At 46.1% G+C, this 19,027-nt stretch overlaps 1 protein-coding gene across 1 annotated transcript in view; it reads right to left on the bottom strand.

Annotated features, from left to right (window-relative positions):
* LOC144691133 (protein polyglycylase TTLL10-like) overlaps positions 1-19,027 on the bottom strand; it is a 123,896-nt gene that overhangs the window by 50,171 nt on the left and 54,698 nt on the right. The window contains exons 3-5 of the mRNA XM_078559200.1: positions 16,071-16,214; positions 3,171-3,289; positions 1,131-1,251 (exon numbers count right to left, since the gene is read on the bottom strand). Coding sequence (XP_078415326.1) covers positions 1,131-1,251; positions 3,171-3,289; positions 16,071-16,214 — 384 coding nt within the window. The remainder of the gene's footprint in view (positions 1-1,130; positions 1,252-3,170; positions 3,290-16,070; positions 16,215-19,027) is intronic.

Raw genomic sequence — 19,027 nt, 5'->3', positions numbered from 1 at the left:
TGTGCCATAAATGATGGACAGGCTTTGGGAGTCAAGAGCTGAGTTACTCACTGCAGAACTGCCAGCCTCTGACCTGCTCTTGCAGCCACAGTATTTATATGGCTGGTTCAGTTAATTTTCTGGTCAATGGTAACCCCCCCAGGATGTTGATGGCATGGGATTCAGCGATGGTAATGCCACTGACATTCAAGGGGAAATGGTTAGAGTCTCTCTTGTTGGAGGTGGTCATTGCTTGGCATTGTGTGGTGCAAATGTTCCTTGCCACTTATTGATTATTGCTTAATACGATCTTCAGCAAGTCTTCTTTTCTTCCCCTTCCCTCCTGAGAGTGCCATTAATCTAACAATTACTTGTCATCATGTTTATTATCAGGTACCTGCAGGATTAGTAGAGAGATGTCACTATGGCCAGGCAAGAGACAAGAGACTGACTGCCCTAGGTAGCAACCGCTGTTGAAACCATATTCCTGGGAAATGCAGGAACTAACTAAAATGATTTGAGCAGAAATATGAAAAAGTTGAATGAAAGAAAAGCTTTAAAAGTAGCATTTGTAAAAAAGAGACAGAAAACGTATAAAGCTGCAACATTTATGACAATGACCTGCATGATAGGAAGCTATTTTCAAACTCAGTACAAGAAAATGAAACACACTGGAAGAGATTTTCCAGTCATTGTCATTGATGATGCTGCATAACGATGGGCACCGGAGACAGAAAATCAAGTGGCAATCTCCACCCATTGTGCTCCATGGACAAATTTCCACTTGGGTTGAAGCCAAGCCTTGTGAGTTTACAGCGAAATTGGGCAGGAGCTTCATTTTAATATTAACAGTGGTTATATTCATTGCCTCGTGTACCTTATTTCAACTTATTCAGACAAGTGCCAAGAGCACAGGGAGCTAAAATAGCTCAAGCTGATTTGCCGTTCAATCGTGTAGTGAGATTTAACAAAACGGTGGGGTGGCCAATTAAAATTAAAATTAATGCCAATGATTTGCAATTACTGTTTTGTTGCATGTTTACCAAAATACGATGGGCAACTCTCAATGAATTAGGCATTCTAACATTGTTTTAATCAAACCTTGAAAAGAAAAAGACTTGGAGGAAAATGCAAGCTATAAGTACACTTACTTTGAAAACATGATTCTGCCATACTTATTCATTATACGTTCGTTGTCCTTAAGGGAAGAGCAGAGGCCAAACTTGGTGGTTAGAACCTTAGTGTTTGGGATCTGGTTTAACATCTGTTTACCTATTAGAATGACAGAAACCAAAGATTAGCAAAGTTAATCAATGATACACCTTGTACTGTTTTTTTATTGCTAAATGCCCTCCAATCCTCTAAATTAGTGGATGTCCTTGGCTTTAATACTGCACTAACTTGCTGTAATGTTACAGAAATTTCACACAGTAACAACCCAAACTACCAACAACCTATTGATATACCAGCTTTTGTTTTTTACTGATAACTCATAAACTAGGCGTTTATAGACTTGATGTTCTTAAAAACTCTGCTGTCCAAATCCTATCTCGCACCAAGTCCTATTCACCTATCACTCCTATCCTCGCTGATGTACAATGCCCCAAAGACTCTAATTTAAAATTCTCATCTTGTGTTTAAATCCCTTCAAATATCTAAGTTTCATTCTAGAATTCCCTCCATAAACCCCTCTCCCTGACCCTTCTTGCAACCCCAAAACTTGGCCAAGCTTTTGATCACCCCTCTTCTAATATCCTTCTTTGATCACCCCTCTTCTAATATCCTTCTTTGATCAAGCATCCATTTTGTCACTGTGAAGCATCTTGGAATAATTTGTGTTAAAAGTGCTATATAAAGACAGGTTTTACTGGAACTTGTGTAAATATTGCCTAATATGGATAGAAAAAGTGATAAAGGGCGCTTCACTTTGCATCTGATTTTGCTGTACGTCACTTAGAAGTGCTTGATGCTGACATTAACAATACCTGTCATAATGTGCACAAAAATTCAATGAAAAAGCACCACCCACAGACCTAACTATGTGCAGATACTTGTTGTTCAGGAGTATTATAAAAACAGGAACTGGAGTAGGCCACTTGGCCCCTTGAGCCTGTTCTGCCAGTCAATAATATCATAGCTGATCTTTCACCTCGTGCACTTTCCCTCTCTGTCCCCATATCCATTATGCTCTTAGTGTCCAAAAATCTATTTATTTCAACAACTGAGCATCCACAGCTATCTAGGGTAGAGAATTCCAAAGAGTCACAACCTCTGAGTGAAGAAATTCCTCCTCATCTCAGTCTCAGGATAAGGGATCAGTCATTTAGGACTATGATCCCTAGTTATAGACTCTCCAGCCAGGGTAAAACAGCCTCTCATTTCTGTCCCTGTCAAACCCTCTAAGCATTTTATACATTTCAATAAGATCACCTCTCGCCAACTCAATCTCTCCTCATAGGCCTCTTGGCCCAGGAATCCACCTAGTGAATCTTTGTTGCACCCCGTTTGGCAAATATATCCTTCCTTAAGTAAGCAAAACTGCATATAGTACTCCAGGTGTGGTCTCATCAAAGCCATATACAATTGGAGCAAGATCCTTACTCTTACTCTTACTCCAATTCCCTTGCAATAAAGGCTCTCTCTCTCTTCAGGTACAATGCCCTGAAAGGCAATTGGCAACCATGGACTTCTGTGATTGTTCCATGGTTATGGCATGGTTTGTTGTTGCCTTCTGTAGATGGCTGACCATGAAACTCTCCTTACCGCCTGCCATAGGAGTATTGGAAGGATTCACAGATTAACGATCAACCTTTGGTTGGCTGCATTAGAATACACCTTCCTTGGCTATCAAGTCCTGAAATGTGACTTGAACCCAGAGCTTCTGGCCCAGAGGTAGGGATGCTACCACTGAGTCACAAGATCTCCCCTTGCAATAAAGGCTAACTTAAAAGATAACAATAAAAGATAAAAGCTGCACAATCACACAACAAAAGCCACTAGAAGGAATTTCCTAGACCTCAATTTGATCAACGTACAATGCAAAATGAAGAAGTGACATTCTCCTATCCACTGCAAATGATTAAAACAATCCTATAATATTACTGAAGATCTAAAACCTCGCTATGGCAACACTTAGTTAGATTATAATAATGACAACTACTGATCTGGACCATTCTGACACCCCTTTATACCTTCATGAAAGACTTGGTGGATGGAAGGTATGTTAGTGTCAGTCCATTTCAGTAAGTAGTCCTCTCGAGCGTTGTCCAAGATTCGTTTCCATCCCTTGCTCTCACAGAAGCTGACAATACTGTATTAAAAAGACATAATGCAGTGTTCAAACAGATATCTTTTATAATCAGATAAGAGATGAACCAAAACTGACCAAATCACAGCATTCTCCATGTCCCTCTTCAAACCAACTCTTCATCCCCAAGCTCCCTTTTGTGCCACATCCACCCAACTGATTGTTATGGCACAGCCGAGGGCAAATGTTGAGTTGTTCAAACCCCATAGGGAAACTTGAAACAACTGCCAGAACTTGTTTTACAGTTTGTATAAATTTCGAGATGCGTGGCCTGAATTCAGCATTAATAAGATCACCAAATCTTATAGGTTTTTACAAAACTAGATTAAACATTTATTAATAGGAGAAATGATTTTAAATACATACATAGATCTACAAACCTCAAGGTTGGTGGGCAGGCCAGGAGCTCCGGGGGGGAATAGAAAAAACATGAAACCTCATCCACCGGTGGGATGAGGTTTCATGTAGGGTTTAAAAAAGTGTAATAAAGTTTTTGTGAAATTTAATGTCACATGAGGGGGACATGTTAAGGATTTTTATTTTTTTTATTTTTAATGTTTGTACAACTTTCAGTGATCTCCTTGAGGCAGCACTTAGCCTCAGGGTGATGTGCGCTATTTTGTGCGCATGCGCGAAAGAGCGAACTCTCGCTTTTGGGGAATTCCCCCCCCCACCACCCGCAGAGGGAGCGCATGGCGTTTCCCGGCGGGCGTCACGCTGGGCGGGCCTTAATTGGCCCGCCCACTTAAAATGGCGGCGGGGCCCACTTCTCCGGCGGGGATCGGCTCCCCGTCTGCCGGAGATTGGTTCGGGCCCGCCCGCTCGACAGGCAGAAAATTCTGCCCTTAGTCCTACACAATCAGTCATGATCCTGTAAAAGGTTCTTCAAATGCTGGAATTGGAATTAAAGGTGCCGGCTTAGTCACTACTTGTGGTTTCCCTATCACCTAGCCTTTGTGACATGTTCTACAGAAATTGACTGCATCCCTATGCAATCCAGGCCAAAGAAGTGTTTTTTTATCTTCACCTGTGTCTTTCTAATTCCTAAATGCTGCCCCCCCACCCCCCCCAATTGGAATTTCATGAGCTGTCCTCAGAATCTCATTTCTATACCCAACTGGGATAACACTTCTTCTCTTCTTCTGCCACCTTTGTCTCCATGCTCACTTCTTTGGGCAGGAGTCCTCTCCCTGTTCAACGGATCTTTTTACCCACCTCCAATATTCTCCCTCCACCTGGACCCCTCCCTCTGGATTCTTACCTTCTCTTGATCTTTTCATTGAGAACTGTCAACGTGACATCAGTCGTCTCAATTTCTCTGCTCCTCTCACCCACTCTAACCTGTCTCTCTCTGAACTTGCTTCACTCCGTTCTCTCAGGTCCAACCCTGACCTTGTCATCAAAGCTGCTGACAAGGGTGATGCTGTTGTTGTCTGGCGCACTGACCTCTACCTCGCAAAGGCTGAGCATCAACTCGCAGACACTTCCTCCTACCTCCCCCTGGACCATGACCCCATCACTGAACATCAAGCCATTGTTTCCAGGACTGTTACTGACCTCATCTCCTCTGGAGATCTTCCTTCCACAGCTTCCAACCTCATAGTCTCCCAACCCCGGATGGCTCGCTTCTACCTCCTACCCAAAATCCACAAACAGGACTGTCTCGGCAGACCAATCGTATCAGCCTGTTCCTGCCCCATGGAACTCATTTCTTGCTATCTTGACTCCTTTCTCTCTCCCCTTGTCCAGTCCCTTCTCACCTACACCCATGATTCCTTTGACACCCTACATCATATCAACAATTTCCAGTTCCCTGGCCCCCAACCTCCTCCTCTTCACCATGGACGTCCAATCCCTCTACACCTCCATCCTCCACCGGGATGGTCTGATGGCTCTCCGCTTCTTCCTCGAACAGAGGCCCGAACAATCCCCATCCACCACTACTCTCCTCCGTCTGGCTGAACTTGTTCTCTCACTGAACAATTTCTCCTTAAACTCCTCTCACTTCCTCCAAATAAAAGGTGTGGCTATGGGTACCCGCATGGGTCCCAGTTATGCCTGTCTCTTTATGGGGTATGTGGAACATTCCTTGTTCCAGTCCTACTCCGGCCCCCTCCCACAACTCTTTCTCCGGTACATCAATGATTGCTTCCGCGCTACTTCATTCTCTCGTCTGGACCTGGAAAAATGTATTAATTTTGCTTCCAATTTCCACTCCTCCATCATTTTCACATGGTCCATCTCTGACACTTCCCTTCCCTTCCTTGACCTCTCTGTCTCAATTTCTGGTGATAGACTGTCCACCAATGTTCATTACAAGCCTACCGACTCCCACAGCTACCTCGACTACAGCTCCTCACACCCCGCTTCCTGTAAGGACTCCATTCCATTTTCTCAGTTCCTTCGCCTCCGTCGCATCTGTTCTGATGATGCCACTTTCAAAAACAGCTCCTCTGACATGTCTTCCTTCTTCCTTAACCGAGGTTTTCACCCATGGTGGTTGACAGGGCCCTCAACTGTGTCCGGCCCATCTCCCGCGCATCCGCCCTCACACCTTCCTCTCCCTCCCAGAACCATGATAGGGTCCCCCTTGTCCTCACTTATCACCCCACCAGCCTCCGCATTCAAAGGATCATCCTCCGCTATTTCTGCCAACTCCAGCATGATGCCACCACCAAACACATCTTCCCTTCACCCCCCCCAGCGGCATTCTGCAGGGATCGTTCCCTCCGGGACACCATGGTCCACTCCTCCATCACCCCCTACACCTGAACCCCCTCCCATGGCACCTTCCCATGCAACCGCAGAAGGTGCAACACCTGCCCCTTTACTTCCCCTCTCCTCACTGTCCAAGGGCCCAAACACTCCTTTCAAGTGAAGCAGCATTTCACTTGCACTTCCCTCAATTTAGTCTATTGCATTTGCTGCTCCCAATGCAGTTTCCTCTACATTGGAGAGACCAAACGCAGACTGGTCTGTCCGCAAGCATGACCCAGACCTCCCTGTCGCTTACCATTTCAACACTTCTCTCATGCCCACATGTCCATCCTTGGCCTGCTGCATTGTTCCAGTGAAGCTCAACGCAAACTGGAGGAACAGCACCTCATCTTCCGACTAGGCACTTTACAGCCTTCCGGACTGAATATTGAGTTCAACAATTTTAGATCATGAACTCTCTCCTCCATCCCCACCCCCTTTCCGATCCCCCCTTTTTCCAATAATTTATATGGATTTTTCTTTTCCCACCTATTTCCATTATTTTAAAATTTATTTCCATCCATTGTTTCATCTCTACTTTTTAGCCTATTTTGATCCCTTCCCTTCACCCCACCCCCACTAGGGCTATCTGTACCTGTATTATAACATTCCTTAGATAATATCACCACCTTCAACACCTCTTTGTCCTTTTGTCTATGACATCTTTCGGTTATCTCCACCTATCACTGGCCCTCTATCCAGCTCTACCTGTCCCACCCCACCTTAAACCAGCTTATATTTCACCTCTTTTCTATTTTTCCTTAGTTCTGTTGAAGAGTCATACGGACTCGAAACGTTAACTGTGTTCCTCTCCGCAGATGCTGTCAGACCTACTGAGTTTTTCCAGGTATTTTTGTTTTTGTTTGGGATAACAATCTGATGCACCTCCCTCCAGCTTTCATTTGCTGAAACATGATGCGGCCTCCATTTTCTCATTAAAACATTACCTTTAAGCTAATAGCATTCTGGAATACATTTTGCCTCTGTTTCTGAGTTAGCTGTTTAATATAAATATTATATTGATAAATCCTTTTTCTGGAACTCTACTAACTGCCTTGAGTTAAACACTTCAGCTGAATTGTTTTCCAGTCTTCCTGAACAATGTTATCAAACACAGTGTCAGCTAATTGGACTTCAAAACCTTTTCCCTGCCTTTGAACTGCCTGTTCTTCCTGTTTTACTTGTTTCAACCTTTGAGCCTGTGATTGTTATCACACAATCTGGAACCAATCCAGGATGGTCGCTCTGCAACATTTCTGTTGAAGACACCTCTACAAGTCGTTCACCCACATTTATGATCCAGCTGTATCACTCCCAAGATAAATTGAATTCTTGCAATGGGCAATTTTTCCACCACTCCAGCAGTCCCTTCACCCGTTTTCCATTTGCTCTTTAAATTTACCTTCCACAAGGGAATAGGTTTAGCATCTCCATGAACCCCACTCATTATCACCTGTCCCTGCAATACCCCCTCTGGACAACAAACATCACCATCCCACAACGTTAAGGATTGACTAGTCCGTGTCTCTTCGGGCTGAATTTTGACCTCCATTAGGGGGGGTTGTGCGGGGGCTGGCAGGAGCGAGTGCAAACCTGATCGGCACCCCCAATCAGGTGCGCACCGCCATTTTACATGGGCAGGCCAATTAAGGCCCGCCCAGCGTGATGCTCGCCCGGAAGCGCTGAGCACTCCCAGTGCGGGCGAGGGGGTATTCTCTGAGTCGGGAGTGCGCTCTCTCGCACATGCGCGCAAAAGAGTGCCGAAATCCCCCTGAGGCACAGAGGTGCCTCAGGGAGATTTGTTTAGGTTTAAAATTTCTAAGTAAAGTATTTGAAAACTTTTAAAACATATCCCCTCATATGACAGTGTCACATGAGCTGGGACATATCAATGATTTTCTTTTTAAATTTTTATTGAATTTTTAAACACTTCATGAAACCTCATCCCACCCGTGGATGAGGTTCCATGAAAAATGCGAAGGCCGCCTGGGCTCTTCGCCTGCCCCCCAGCCTTAAGGTTGGATGGGCAGCTGATTTAATTGTTTAACTTAGTTTTTAACAGGCCTTAATAGACCTTTGACAGTTCGGCCGAACTGAAAATCTAAATGACGCGCGGTGATATCGGGACGCCCGCTCGCCCAACAGCGAAGCATAAGCCTCATGTGCTCTACCCACCAACCTGGACTGTAACAATAATGTCCAATTTTCCTGTGGCCATTTCATCTGTTTAGCTATCTTCTCAAATTAAATAAAGAATGCTTCAACATCTCTTTCCTCAAACTTTGGAAGAGCATGTACAAATTTAAACATCTCCCCATTGGGTTCTGATCTGGAAATAAGTCCTTCCTCACCTACTGGTGTCTCTTCTTTAACTGCCTGCATTTTAAGCTGGAATTCTCTCTCTCTTTTTTTCTTTCCTCCTTTTCTAACCACGCCATTTCTCATTCCCTTTCTTGTTTTCTTTCTCTCTCCTGCCTTTCTGCCTGTTCTCTTTGAAATGCTTTTTCTTTTTCTTATCCTACTGCCTCTCGTTCCATTTTTTTTATTTGCAACTGGATTTGAACCTGTTCCAGTGAACCAACCCTTGGAGAACCCAGTCTCTCAGGTATTCCTTCCAATTTCAAATGTGGTGCTGTCCCTTCAATTATGTCTGATTTCCTCACCTCTGCAGGTAACCCCAATTGTAATTTATCCACCAATTCCAATAACTTAACTTTAGTTACCTTTTGTAAACCAGCCAAAGTTATAACTTCAAACCCCAGACAAGACTTAGCAATTGCCAAAGCCATGTTGTAGTCTCACTACGACAGAACAGAAACTTCACACCAGCTCCTGAATTCGTAGTGCTTCTCATACTTGTAACCTTCAGATTCACCAACTCCAGCCCAATCAAGGAATTTCAAGTATATCCTGCAAAGAGCCGCCAATTTTAACTTCAGTCCCTGGAGGCAGCAGTTTGGTACAGACAGGCTGCAGGCTTTTCACGCTTGATGGACCTTAAACTGCCTCCCTTACAGTCTTCTTTATACATATTTTCCGCTTTGAATGCAAATTCCTATTGTTTCACTATGTCTTTTGAACTTTACCTCTCTACTAATAAAAAATCTATCCTAGTCCTAATTCCACCAGTAATCTTTGGGAAAAATAAATAAAACACTATTTCTTACTACTTCTGCTGGCTAGGTATACATTACACCCCCTCATTTGAATCCACGTCACTATAGCTTATTTAAAAATGCAAATGTTGCCTTTACACTTCACATGTTCAAACTTCCCATGTTTACCTAATTAACATTACAAACCTAACTTCTCTTCCTACAGCACACACACACACACAAACACGCACGCTTTATTTTACAATAAATTCCAATAACATTATGGAAATGATTATATCTTCCTGACACTGATGCTACTAGGTTTTGTATTACATCATTGGTCATATTTGCTCCACTACTAGATTTACATCCTACATAAAAACTAGAGACTAAAATTAATCATCAACTTTCTGATGTTTGACAAATATGCACGTGACAGCATAAAGTTTTTACAGTGGTACCATTTTAGTATTCAGTTTAAATATAATCCTTTTACATGTTTGTGATTGTCTTCCCTCACCTGCTATTAGGTAAGCAGACCAGGTAAAAAGGTAATTAAAACATATATACAGCATCTTCCTGTGAATAGATACAAGAAAGTAGGTCTGGCAAAGGAGGGAATTTGCTTCTTGTATTTTCTGGCTGATTTCGTAAGGCCTTATTTTTGTTAAAAAAAAGATTAAGCCAATAATTAACTTATTTAGGTACCACTTGTAGTAATAATCATAGAATCTTAAAATGATACAGCACAGAAGGAGGCGGTTCAACCCATCATGCCTTTGCTAGCTCTTTGAAAAAGCTTTCCAATTAGTTTCGTACTCCTGCTCTTTCCCCTCAACCTTGTAAAGCTTTTCCCTTCAACTATTTATCCAATTCCCTTTAGAAAGTTATTATTGAAATTGACCTAGAATATTGTCTCTGAAAGTTTCCCCATCACTGATGTTAAGTTGATTGGCCTGTCATTGCCAGGTTACCCCTCTCCCCTTTTTTAAAAAGGTGTGTAACATTTACAATCCACCAATCCTCTGGCACCAGCTCCACATCTAAGGAGAATTGGAAGATTGTGGCCCGAGCCTCCACAATTTCCACTATTACCTCTCTCTCACTGACCTTGGTAAGGCTGGGTCTAATTAAACTAAACCAGGAAGCAATTCTCTACGTTAAATGCCATTGGGCAGAATTTTCCCGTTGGCGTGCAGGGGGCGGGACCCGCACGCCGATGTGTAAAATGACGTATGGTGACGTTGGGCGAGCGTCCTGACGTCACCGCGCACCATCGCGATATTTCGGTGGATGGGTGGGCGCGTGATGATCTCCGATGCACGCCCGCCATTAATTAACGGGCCACTTAAGGCCCTTGAGGCGTCAATGGACGGCGACTTTTCAGGGCCCGTGTGATCTTCAGGTCGTCGCACGGGCGCAACAGGCAGGCAGGTAGGAGACATTTGTACAAACCTCATCCACGGGCGGGGTAAGAGGGATCAGTGGGGTCACGAGTGTGCTCTGTCAAATATTTAATTTGGAAAGTAACTGATACTTGCCTGTGTGAGCTGAAATACTTCAAAACGCATACCAGCTACTTGGACTGGACTCACAACCTTCGGGTCAGCACTATACAGTGAAGAATTGTTTTGGGGCCTGCAAGTTTCAGGAAGCCTTCCCTTAGCCTGGGAATGGGAGTTGTGCTCTCCACTGGAGGCACCTCCTCTGAGGAACAAGGGAGGTTACAAGGGGGAGGAGGCCAGGAGTGCACATTAAGCCTTCTGGGGAGCCACCTTTGGGAGGCCAGGCGCAGGCACAAGGGACGCAGGGCCAAGAGGTTGTCCAAGGCGGAAGGGGCTGCAGAAGAAGCCACCATCTTGCTGCCAGGATATACAGGCGGCGAAGCAGCTACCTCAATATGTCTGAGGTGCAGTGCCGAAGGAGGCTTTGTCTCTCAAGGGAGACAGTCAACTATATCTGTCAGATGATTGGGCCTGAGATCTCCCCTAACTGTGTGGGCAGACACTCTATGCCAGTGGCTCTAAAAGTCACAGCTGCCCTCAACTTCTATGCCTCTGGCTCCTTCCGGGGGTCGGTGGGTGATCTTTGTGGTGTCTCCCAATCAGCTGTCCACACTTGTGTCAAGCCGGGTACAGATGCTCTGTTCAGACGGGCATTGACCTTCATCCACTACTGCTGGGACGATGCCAGTCAGACACAGCGAACCAGAGGCTTCGCGGCCATTGCTGGCTTCCCCCGTGTCCAGGGTGCCATAGACTGTACACATGTGGCCATCAAGGCGCCAGCAAGTGAGCCCGGTGCCTTCATCAACAGGAAAGGATTCCACTCCATGAACGTGCAGATAGTGTGTGATCACAGGATGCTGATTCTACAAGTCTGTGCAAGGTACCCAGGCAGCTCCCACAACACCTACATCCTCAGACACTCCCAGGTGCCGAGTCTCTTCAGTGCTTCAGCCCGGCTGGATGGATGGCTGCTGGGTGACAAGGGCTATCCCCTCAGAAGGTGGCTCATGACGCCTCTCCGCCATCCAAGAACAGAAGCTGAGCAGCGGTACAATAGGAGCCACGGCTCCACAAGGGCTGTGGTGGAGAGAGCCATCGGTCTTCTCAAGATGCACTTCCGATGCCTGGACCGCTCAGGGGGCGCACTCCAGTACGCCCCCCAGATCGTGTGTCACCGATAGTGGTTGCATGCTGCGCTCTGCACAATCTTGCACTGGAAAGGGGAGAGGTTCTACAAAGGTGTCGGTGAGTGAGGTGGGAGGGGCAGGAAGGCGTCCGGGGGGAGAAGGGAGTAACGGGGGAGAATGCTGCAAGTGGGGAGGGGAAGGCAGGTGTAAGGGAGGGAGTTCAGAGGGGTTAAGGTGTCCGGGAAGAGGTGGGAGTTTGGACAGGGGAAGGTGTGTGGGGGAGGAAGGAATTTGGAGAGGGGAAGGTGTCCAGAGGTAGGAGGGAATTTGGAGAGGGGAAGGTGTACAGAGGGAGGAGGGAGTTTGGAGAGGGGGAAGTGTCCAGAGGGAGGAGGGAATTTGGAGAGGGGAAGGTGTCCAGAGGGAGGAGGGAGTTTGGAAAGGGGAAGGTGTCCAGGGTGGGGGGAGGAGGGAGTTCAGAGAAGGGAAGGTATCCAGGAGGAGGAGGGAGTAAGAGTGAAGGAGGGTTTAAGTGTGGAGAAGGGAGTAAGAGTGGATGACGGAGGAAGGGTGGGGATGTCCAGGTGAACATGCAAGGGAGGGGTCTGTAGAGTCAATGACTGCCTCCTGGGGAGCAAATTGAGGGTGGGCATGGCAGGAGGAAATGGTGAGTGTGAGAGGGGGCAGAGGGAGCTGGTAGGGTGGGAGGGTGAGGATGCATCAGTAATGGTAGAAGGGATGGCGAGGATGGTTGGTGGGGATTCAGAGGCAGACACAGACCATGGGGGTGGGAAGGAGGAGGTCGGGGAGGTCAACGTGGATGGGATGGGATTTTCAGGAAGGTAGGAAACATACACGTTCTCCTGAACATCCTAGAATGACAAGGGTTCAGGTTGGTAGGTGACAGTGGGGATATGGAAGATGATGCCAAATGGGTCCACAGTGATGTGGGAGCGGACATGGGTGAGGGGGTAGGGGAATGGATGGGGGAGCTAATGATAAACTTGACAACTGCCATTTTGCAGAAATGGAAAGTGAGCGGAGCCTCGTGTTGGACGGGCACAGGTGCTGCATGGGAGTGTGAGCAGTGGGTGGGCGGAGATGCAGGTCGGCTCAGATGGACAACTGAAAGAGAACCCCAGCAGGCAGCACTGAAAACGCTCTGGACAGTGAGATGAGTGTGATGGATGAAGTCTTCGCGTACACAGGAGAGTGCTTACACAAGGCCTCAAAAGGCCCTGCCACAGACACACGTCCCCCTCCAGAGTCACTCGTGGTCTGGCTGCATGTAGCTGAACTGCTAGTGGGGGTGGAGCAAGGTCGGGGGGGGTGGGGAATGCAATGGGAAGACTTGCGAAGCCGGTCTGAAGCTGAAAGACAACATTATTCAGTGAACGTGAATATATTTTCAGATTATAAAGTGACAAAATGTGTTCACCTGTGCAACCACATGTGATCAGAATTTCTTAATTTTTCTGGGCCTACCACTTCTTCTAGGTGCTGCCCTGACATCCGCAGCAGGGGTGGAGACAGCCTGTGCAATGGCTGGCCATGTTGCCTCTGATGACTTCGGTGTGCGCCTTCTAGAGAGTTGAGGTCTTGAGGGCCCTGGCTTGCTTTGGCTGTCCACCTGTGGGCCAGCTGCTCCCTCGCCTGTGACAGAGGACGAGGTTGAGGGGATCACAGACAAAGAGGAGTCGGAGGGAACAGACAGCCTCTGAGATTTCTGAGTGGATGACCCGGGTGCCTGAAGGTCACGATCTGACTCTTTGAGGGGAAGTAGCACTTGGAGGGAGGGCCAAGATGCTCCGTTTCCCTCTCACGTTGGCACTGCAGGAACTCACTCATGGCTACCACGATGGAGGCAGATCTGTGCGCACCTCTGCATTCTGCTGCACCAGGACCTCCATGGCAACCACCATCCTTCCCATGGAGACTTCCATGCGTGCACATGCGAGAGCAGAAGGACACACTCTGTTGAAGGCTTCTCGCAGCTCTGCGTGATGTTCCCCCGCCTTCTGCTGACTCTCCACGATGAGTTGGAAGGCTGAATCCTGAGGCTCGTCATCTGACTCGAGCCTCACAGATCCCTCTTCCGCAGCAGTCCTCCGAGTGCTGGGGAACTTGGCTGAACCTGCCTCCTCCTGCAGCGGACACGTGTCCGTGGGGTGACCACCAGGTTGGGAACCTGAGCCTGCTCTAGACCTAGGTTCCACCGAGGTGTGTCTCTCTGCACTGGTGGAGGGCATCAGGAAAATATAATAATTTTCATAATGTTATTGGAATTTATTGTGAGGTAGGAAATGTGGGGTCGTGGGTGTGTGTGTGTGTGTGTGTGTGTGTGACGACGTAATTGAATTAAAGACAGCTGGTCTAAAGGCTTTGATGTCTATTAAGAGAAGCTAGGTTTGAAATGCTAAATAAGTAACCATGGTTGAAATTGTAGAATGTGAGGTGTAAAAGGAAAATTTGTATTTTTAGATAAACCCGAGTAGTGAATTTCAAAGAGATGGTAAGATGTTACACCTAGCCAACAGAGGCCAAGCCAAACAGTGTGTTAAAATTGGTAATATGAAGGATATTATTATTAAGTGCTGTAACAGATCTTCTGGGTTGCTTATTTCCAGTTCTTCAGTGAAAGTTGTGTCCTCTTAGCTGGAGGTGAGGACCTAGATGGGGCTGAGGGACTGGCTGGCTGAGGGTGTCGGTCACTTGGCAGAGATCCCTGTGAACCAAAGTAGAAAATATCATTGCATGGCAGCAGAGTCAAAAACAAGAGAGAAAGCACCCACAGCTGCATTAAGAGAGGGATGATGTGGTGCACGATCCTCATGCGGGTGTTTGCCATTGACCCCACCATCGCCACAGGCATAGTCCATGTCCTCACCAGGCAGTGTGATGGCACACTCCTCAAAGTGAGTGAGGGGCCTAATGTGGGCCATTCCCTGCTGCTGTGAGCCAGCTTCTCCTGCATGAAAACAAATGGAGAGAGTGTGAGCAGGACACATGGCACTGTGTGGTACGTTTGTGTGGTGACCAAAGCCATGGACGGGATGAGGACGCGAGCTCTAAAAGATATGAGCCTGATGGAGAAGTGAGGGTGTGCGTGAGAGTTAGTGGTGTTGTCCCTTGAGGTGTGAGATCCCTGTGGATGTGTGATGGGTTTGTGAGTGTGTGAGTTGAGAGTGGTGAGGTGGTTGACTTAACCTAGCGGAATGGATCAGAGCATTCATCCTCTTGCAGCACTGGATGGCTGACCTCCTCTGTGCTCCAGTGGTGCTGACCACCACTGCCACTGCCTCCCAGGCTTGATTGGTAACTCTGCTGGACCTCCTGCAGCCAGAGCAGGGGTAGAGGAGACTGCCACAGCCTTCCACTGCATCCAACAGGCACTCCAGAGGGACATCACTAAACTTGGGGGCTGCTGTCAACTTTGCTTTCGGGGCCATCTGTCACCTGGAGCAGTCCTGGACTGCAGACGTGAAGTAGGCTGCACTCTGGTGCACTTTAAATATGGCACCCAGAGCGAGGAAACTCTGGGTTCATGGCGAGACGGGCAAATCCAAGCCCGCCCACCAGCGATCTGGCGTGTTTCCTGTGCGCTGGGAAGGGCACGATACGACACGAAATCCCGCCTTTGCAGCCAGCAGGTAAATGTCACTTTTCACTCCCGCCACTGCATTTGGTGCAAATTTGGGACGATTCCGTCCAATGTGTTAGGTAGAATAGGGTTAACTGTGAATTTCTACAAACAGGAGAGTTTCAGGTTCAAGGAAATACTAGTGGAGGTAAACATATGCAACTGCACTCTGTAGATCAAATTTATGATTAGATTGTTTGAGAGAGATTATCTAATACTTAAAATTTAGTAGTGAACCATTATAATGAAGTTTGCAGAACAAGTTCAGCATCGCTGTGCAAACACTTAATTATGCTCATTCTGTTTCCTCAATGCTTATAGACATTAGAAAATCTACACGCAAGTGTCATCAATAACGTGGGGAATATCCAGCCTTCCTTGTGAGAAATACACATGAGAAAGAGAGAGTAGGGGTGGGGGGGTGGATGTGGGGTGGGGGGTAGAGAATCTGCTAGGGATGCGGGACCTCGGCCCTTGTTATGAAGCTGATGATAAATTCTGGTCCCTGTATTAAACCTGTTTAGCCTGTATTTGCATATGAGAACAAAACTGGATTCTACTCAAATTATACACTTATGTAGGTCTACTCATCAAACAAAGGATGTGTCAAGCTGCATTGTTACAACAACTTATAATAAAGCTCTACTTTTTACATACAGTGCAACTCCATTTGTGCCGCCAATGTAGTAGAAAGGTCCTTGTTCTTGATTTTCTTCCTGTTTCTTGCTATTGGTGAACTTGTCTCCTTTCTGATTAGCGCTGCCAACTCGTCTTCCACGGTCAGATCCCTCAGACTGTGTACTGGAAGGCCGTGCTGTGTATCATGGGGCAATTCAGAGAGACACAGAGTTAAAAAGCTAAGTTAGAAAGATAGTGGAACCACTTTTCATGGAGTTCAAATGAATTCCCCCAATTTTTCCACTCATTAGTGCCCCCTTGCAATTTGTGCCTCAATTCTTCCTTTTGCAATGAACCACAGCTTTGGTAATAACAGGAAGGCAGGCAGCCTGGTAGTGGGGACATGAAAATTCTGATGATTTTAATGATATGACCTCATTTAAATATCTCTCACCAACTCCAGTCTGACACCCAGCCAGAGTGACTGCCTGGTCAATAGGGGTAAAGAGGCATTTGGCTGCAGGAGGACACAACAACAACAATGTTTGTATAGCCTCTTTAACAAAATAAAACATCTCAAAACATAGCTGAGGACCTATGGAAACAGTCCCCGGCATTCACCGGAAGAAGGGTGTTGCAGGAGACTGGGGGTTCCAGCCAAGTTAGGCAGTGGTCCAAGGACACCTTGAGAGATCTGGGGGAAGCACTCCAGCTGCTCCTGGATTAAGATGAATTCTAACAGAAGCTTAATATTTTAAAGTCAGCACCATGTTCATCTGAAAGCCCAGGAAACAGCAGGGAAGGAAATCTGTGATGCCATTTGCGCTGTCAAAAGTGCAATGGGGTGGGTTTTCAGCTCAGCACTCCTTACCTGCCAATGGCCCAGTGCCAAATCCTGGGGGTGAGTGGGTAAGTTATTTTAAAGAACTGGACAGGAATCACAACTGTAGCATCGCAAATGAGACCACAAGCAGTGGAATGCAGAATGACACCCTCAAGAACAAAGAACGACATGCCATCGTTTTTCTAACTTTTCCCTTAGAGAAAAGAGGTGCTACTTGTAAGGATATGCTTACATTTATTGCAAAGGGGCAGTGGAAATAAGCTGAACATGCTACAGTTCTCCATGTTGACTGATCAGAGACAGATCACACACCCTATAAACCAATCAAGGGGCACAGCAGGATTGACACAAGGCCAAAGGATAAAATGAGGCTAAGAACCCTCATGGACAGGGTGCTGTTGGAGTGAGACCATTAAGAAGTCCCGCTGGAAGTGGATTGGTCCTGGCCAGATCGGATCCAATCGACCTACAGTCAACCTAGACTGACTACCTGGGGGTAGCTGCATGTTTTCTAAATTACTTGCATTTGTTTAAGCTTTTTCCTAATGAAAGTGGTTGGATTTGCAGTGAAATTGTGTCCGTTGTGTCTCGGACATTACATAGTGAAATACTTAAACCCATCCCTCGAGGGTCACTTACGTTTGTTTTATTTTTTGTTGAGCTCATCTTTAGATCTAGAATAGGGCTGTAAAACTGCTCTCAGGCAACATAAAGATACTGGTGGGTCTAGCTGGGGTACCTGGGGTAGAATTCCTGGGATTCCCCAGGAAAAGCCTCAAATTTGTTTTGTCATGTGAGATCAACATAATGGGGACACACTGGAGAAATTGCCACCAATTGGCATTTGGATGTGGATCTTTAGAAGGGCAGGGACCTGGTAGATCTAGATCTTGCCAAAATTATCGTTGAGTTATGCTTCCACTCCACCTCATTCCTAATTCATATAGTGGGTGTTGACAGGCTTTTGACCTACAAGGGTTTCACAACCAATGACATGGAAAATTCATACAAACCCTAGAACCCTAGTATTTTCCCTTATCCATCACAAGACATGCACACACCTTCATTGTTACTATCACAGCTACCATGAGCGCACATGTTATGCTGAAAGAAGCTCCCTTACCAATACTTGGATGACTAATCATGGTGGAAATAACTGTTTTTAGAGTCTGAAGTAACCATTTTTCTATCACAGCTGACAATAACATCCTTTTGGAAGTTTCCATCCATTACAGGAGTACTATATCAAAACCCTCAGGAAAGGTTGGTCTGCTTCACTTTTTCTTATAAACCTTCTATATGCATCATCTTATAGAACAAGGAGGGAACATAGGAACAAGAGTAGGCATCCAGCCTATTGAACCTGTTCCACCATTCAATGAGAACATGTTCTGTATTTTAGTTCCATACCTTAGCTCCATCTACCTGCTTTGGTTCCGTAACCCCCTTAATACCCTTGCCTAACAAAAATCTATTGCTTTCAGTTTTGAAATTTTCAATTGAGCCCTTGCCTCAACAGTTTTTTGGGGAGCGAGTTCCAAATTTCTCCTACACCACAGATCAAAATCTTGGCTTACTGTCCAATTCTGTCAATCGTAGGAACATAGGAACAGGTGGAAGCTGTTCAATCCTCAAACCTCTTCTGCCATTCATTTAGGTTATAGCTGATCTGTACCTTAATTCCTTAATTAAAGTCCCCTAATGGGCTTTATCTTTGTGTAGTCTAGGTCAAATAGACAAAATCCCCTTCGCTCACTGGATAGTTTTTTCTCTTCTTAAAGACGACAATTCCATCCATCAGCACTGGAAAGAACCTTTTCAATACTCACCATGAATCCACAGTGGCAGCTGATAACTCTCCAGGCTAATACCATGGATGAACGACCATCAGTGGGAGAGCTGAAACAAGCAATCAAATGGGTGAAAAAACAAGAAAGTCTGTGACATCCATGGTATTCCAACTAAGGTCCTCAAAGCTTTTGCTCACATCAAGACTCCTGCATTCATCATACGGACTTGTGAAGAAAAAGAAGTCTCCCCTGACTTCAGGAATGCGTCAATGTAACTATCTTCAAGAAGAGAGATCAATCACGCTGTGGAAACTCTTGAGGTGCTTCCCTCTTGTCCACAGCTGGGAAAATCCTGACGCGCA

The sequence above is a fragment of the Cetorhinus maximus genome, chromosome 15 (assembly GCF_964194155.1).
Source record: "Cetorhinus maximus chromosome 15, sCetMax3.hap1.1, whole genome shotgun sequence".
Taxonomy (NCBI): Eukaryota; Metazoa; Chordata; class Chondrichthyes; order Lamniformes; family Cetorhinidae; genus Cetorhinus; species Cetorhinus maximus.
Note: the sequence above shows the minus strand (reverse complement) of the source record. Positions and strands in the feature narration are given on the sequence as shown.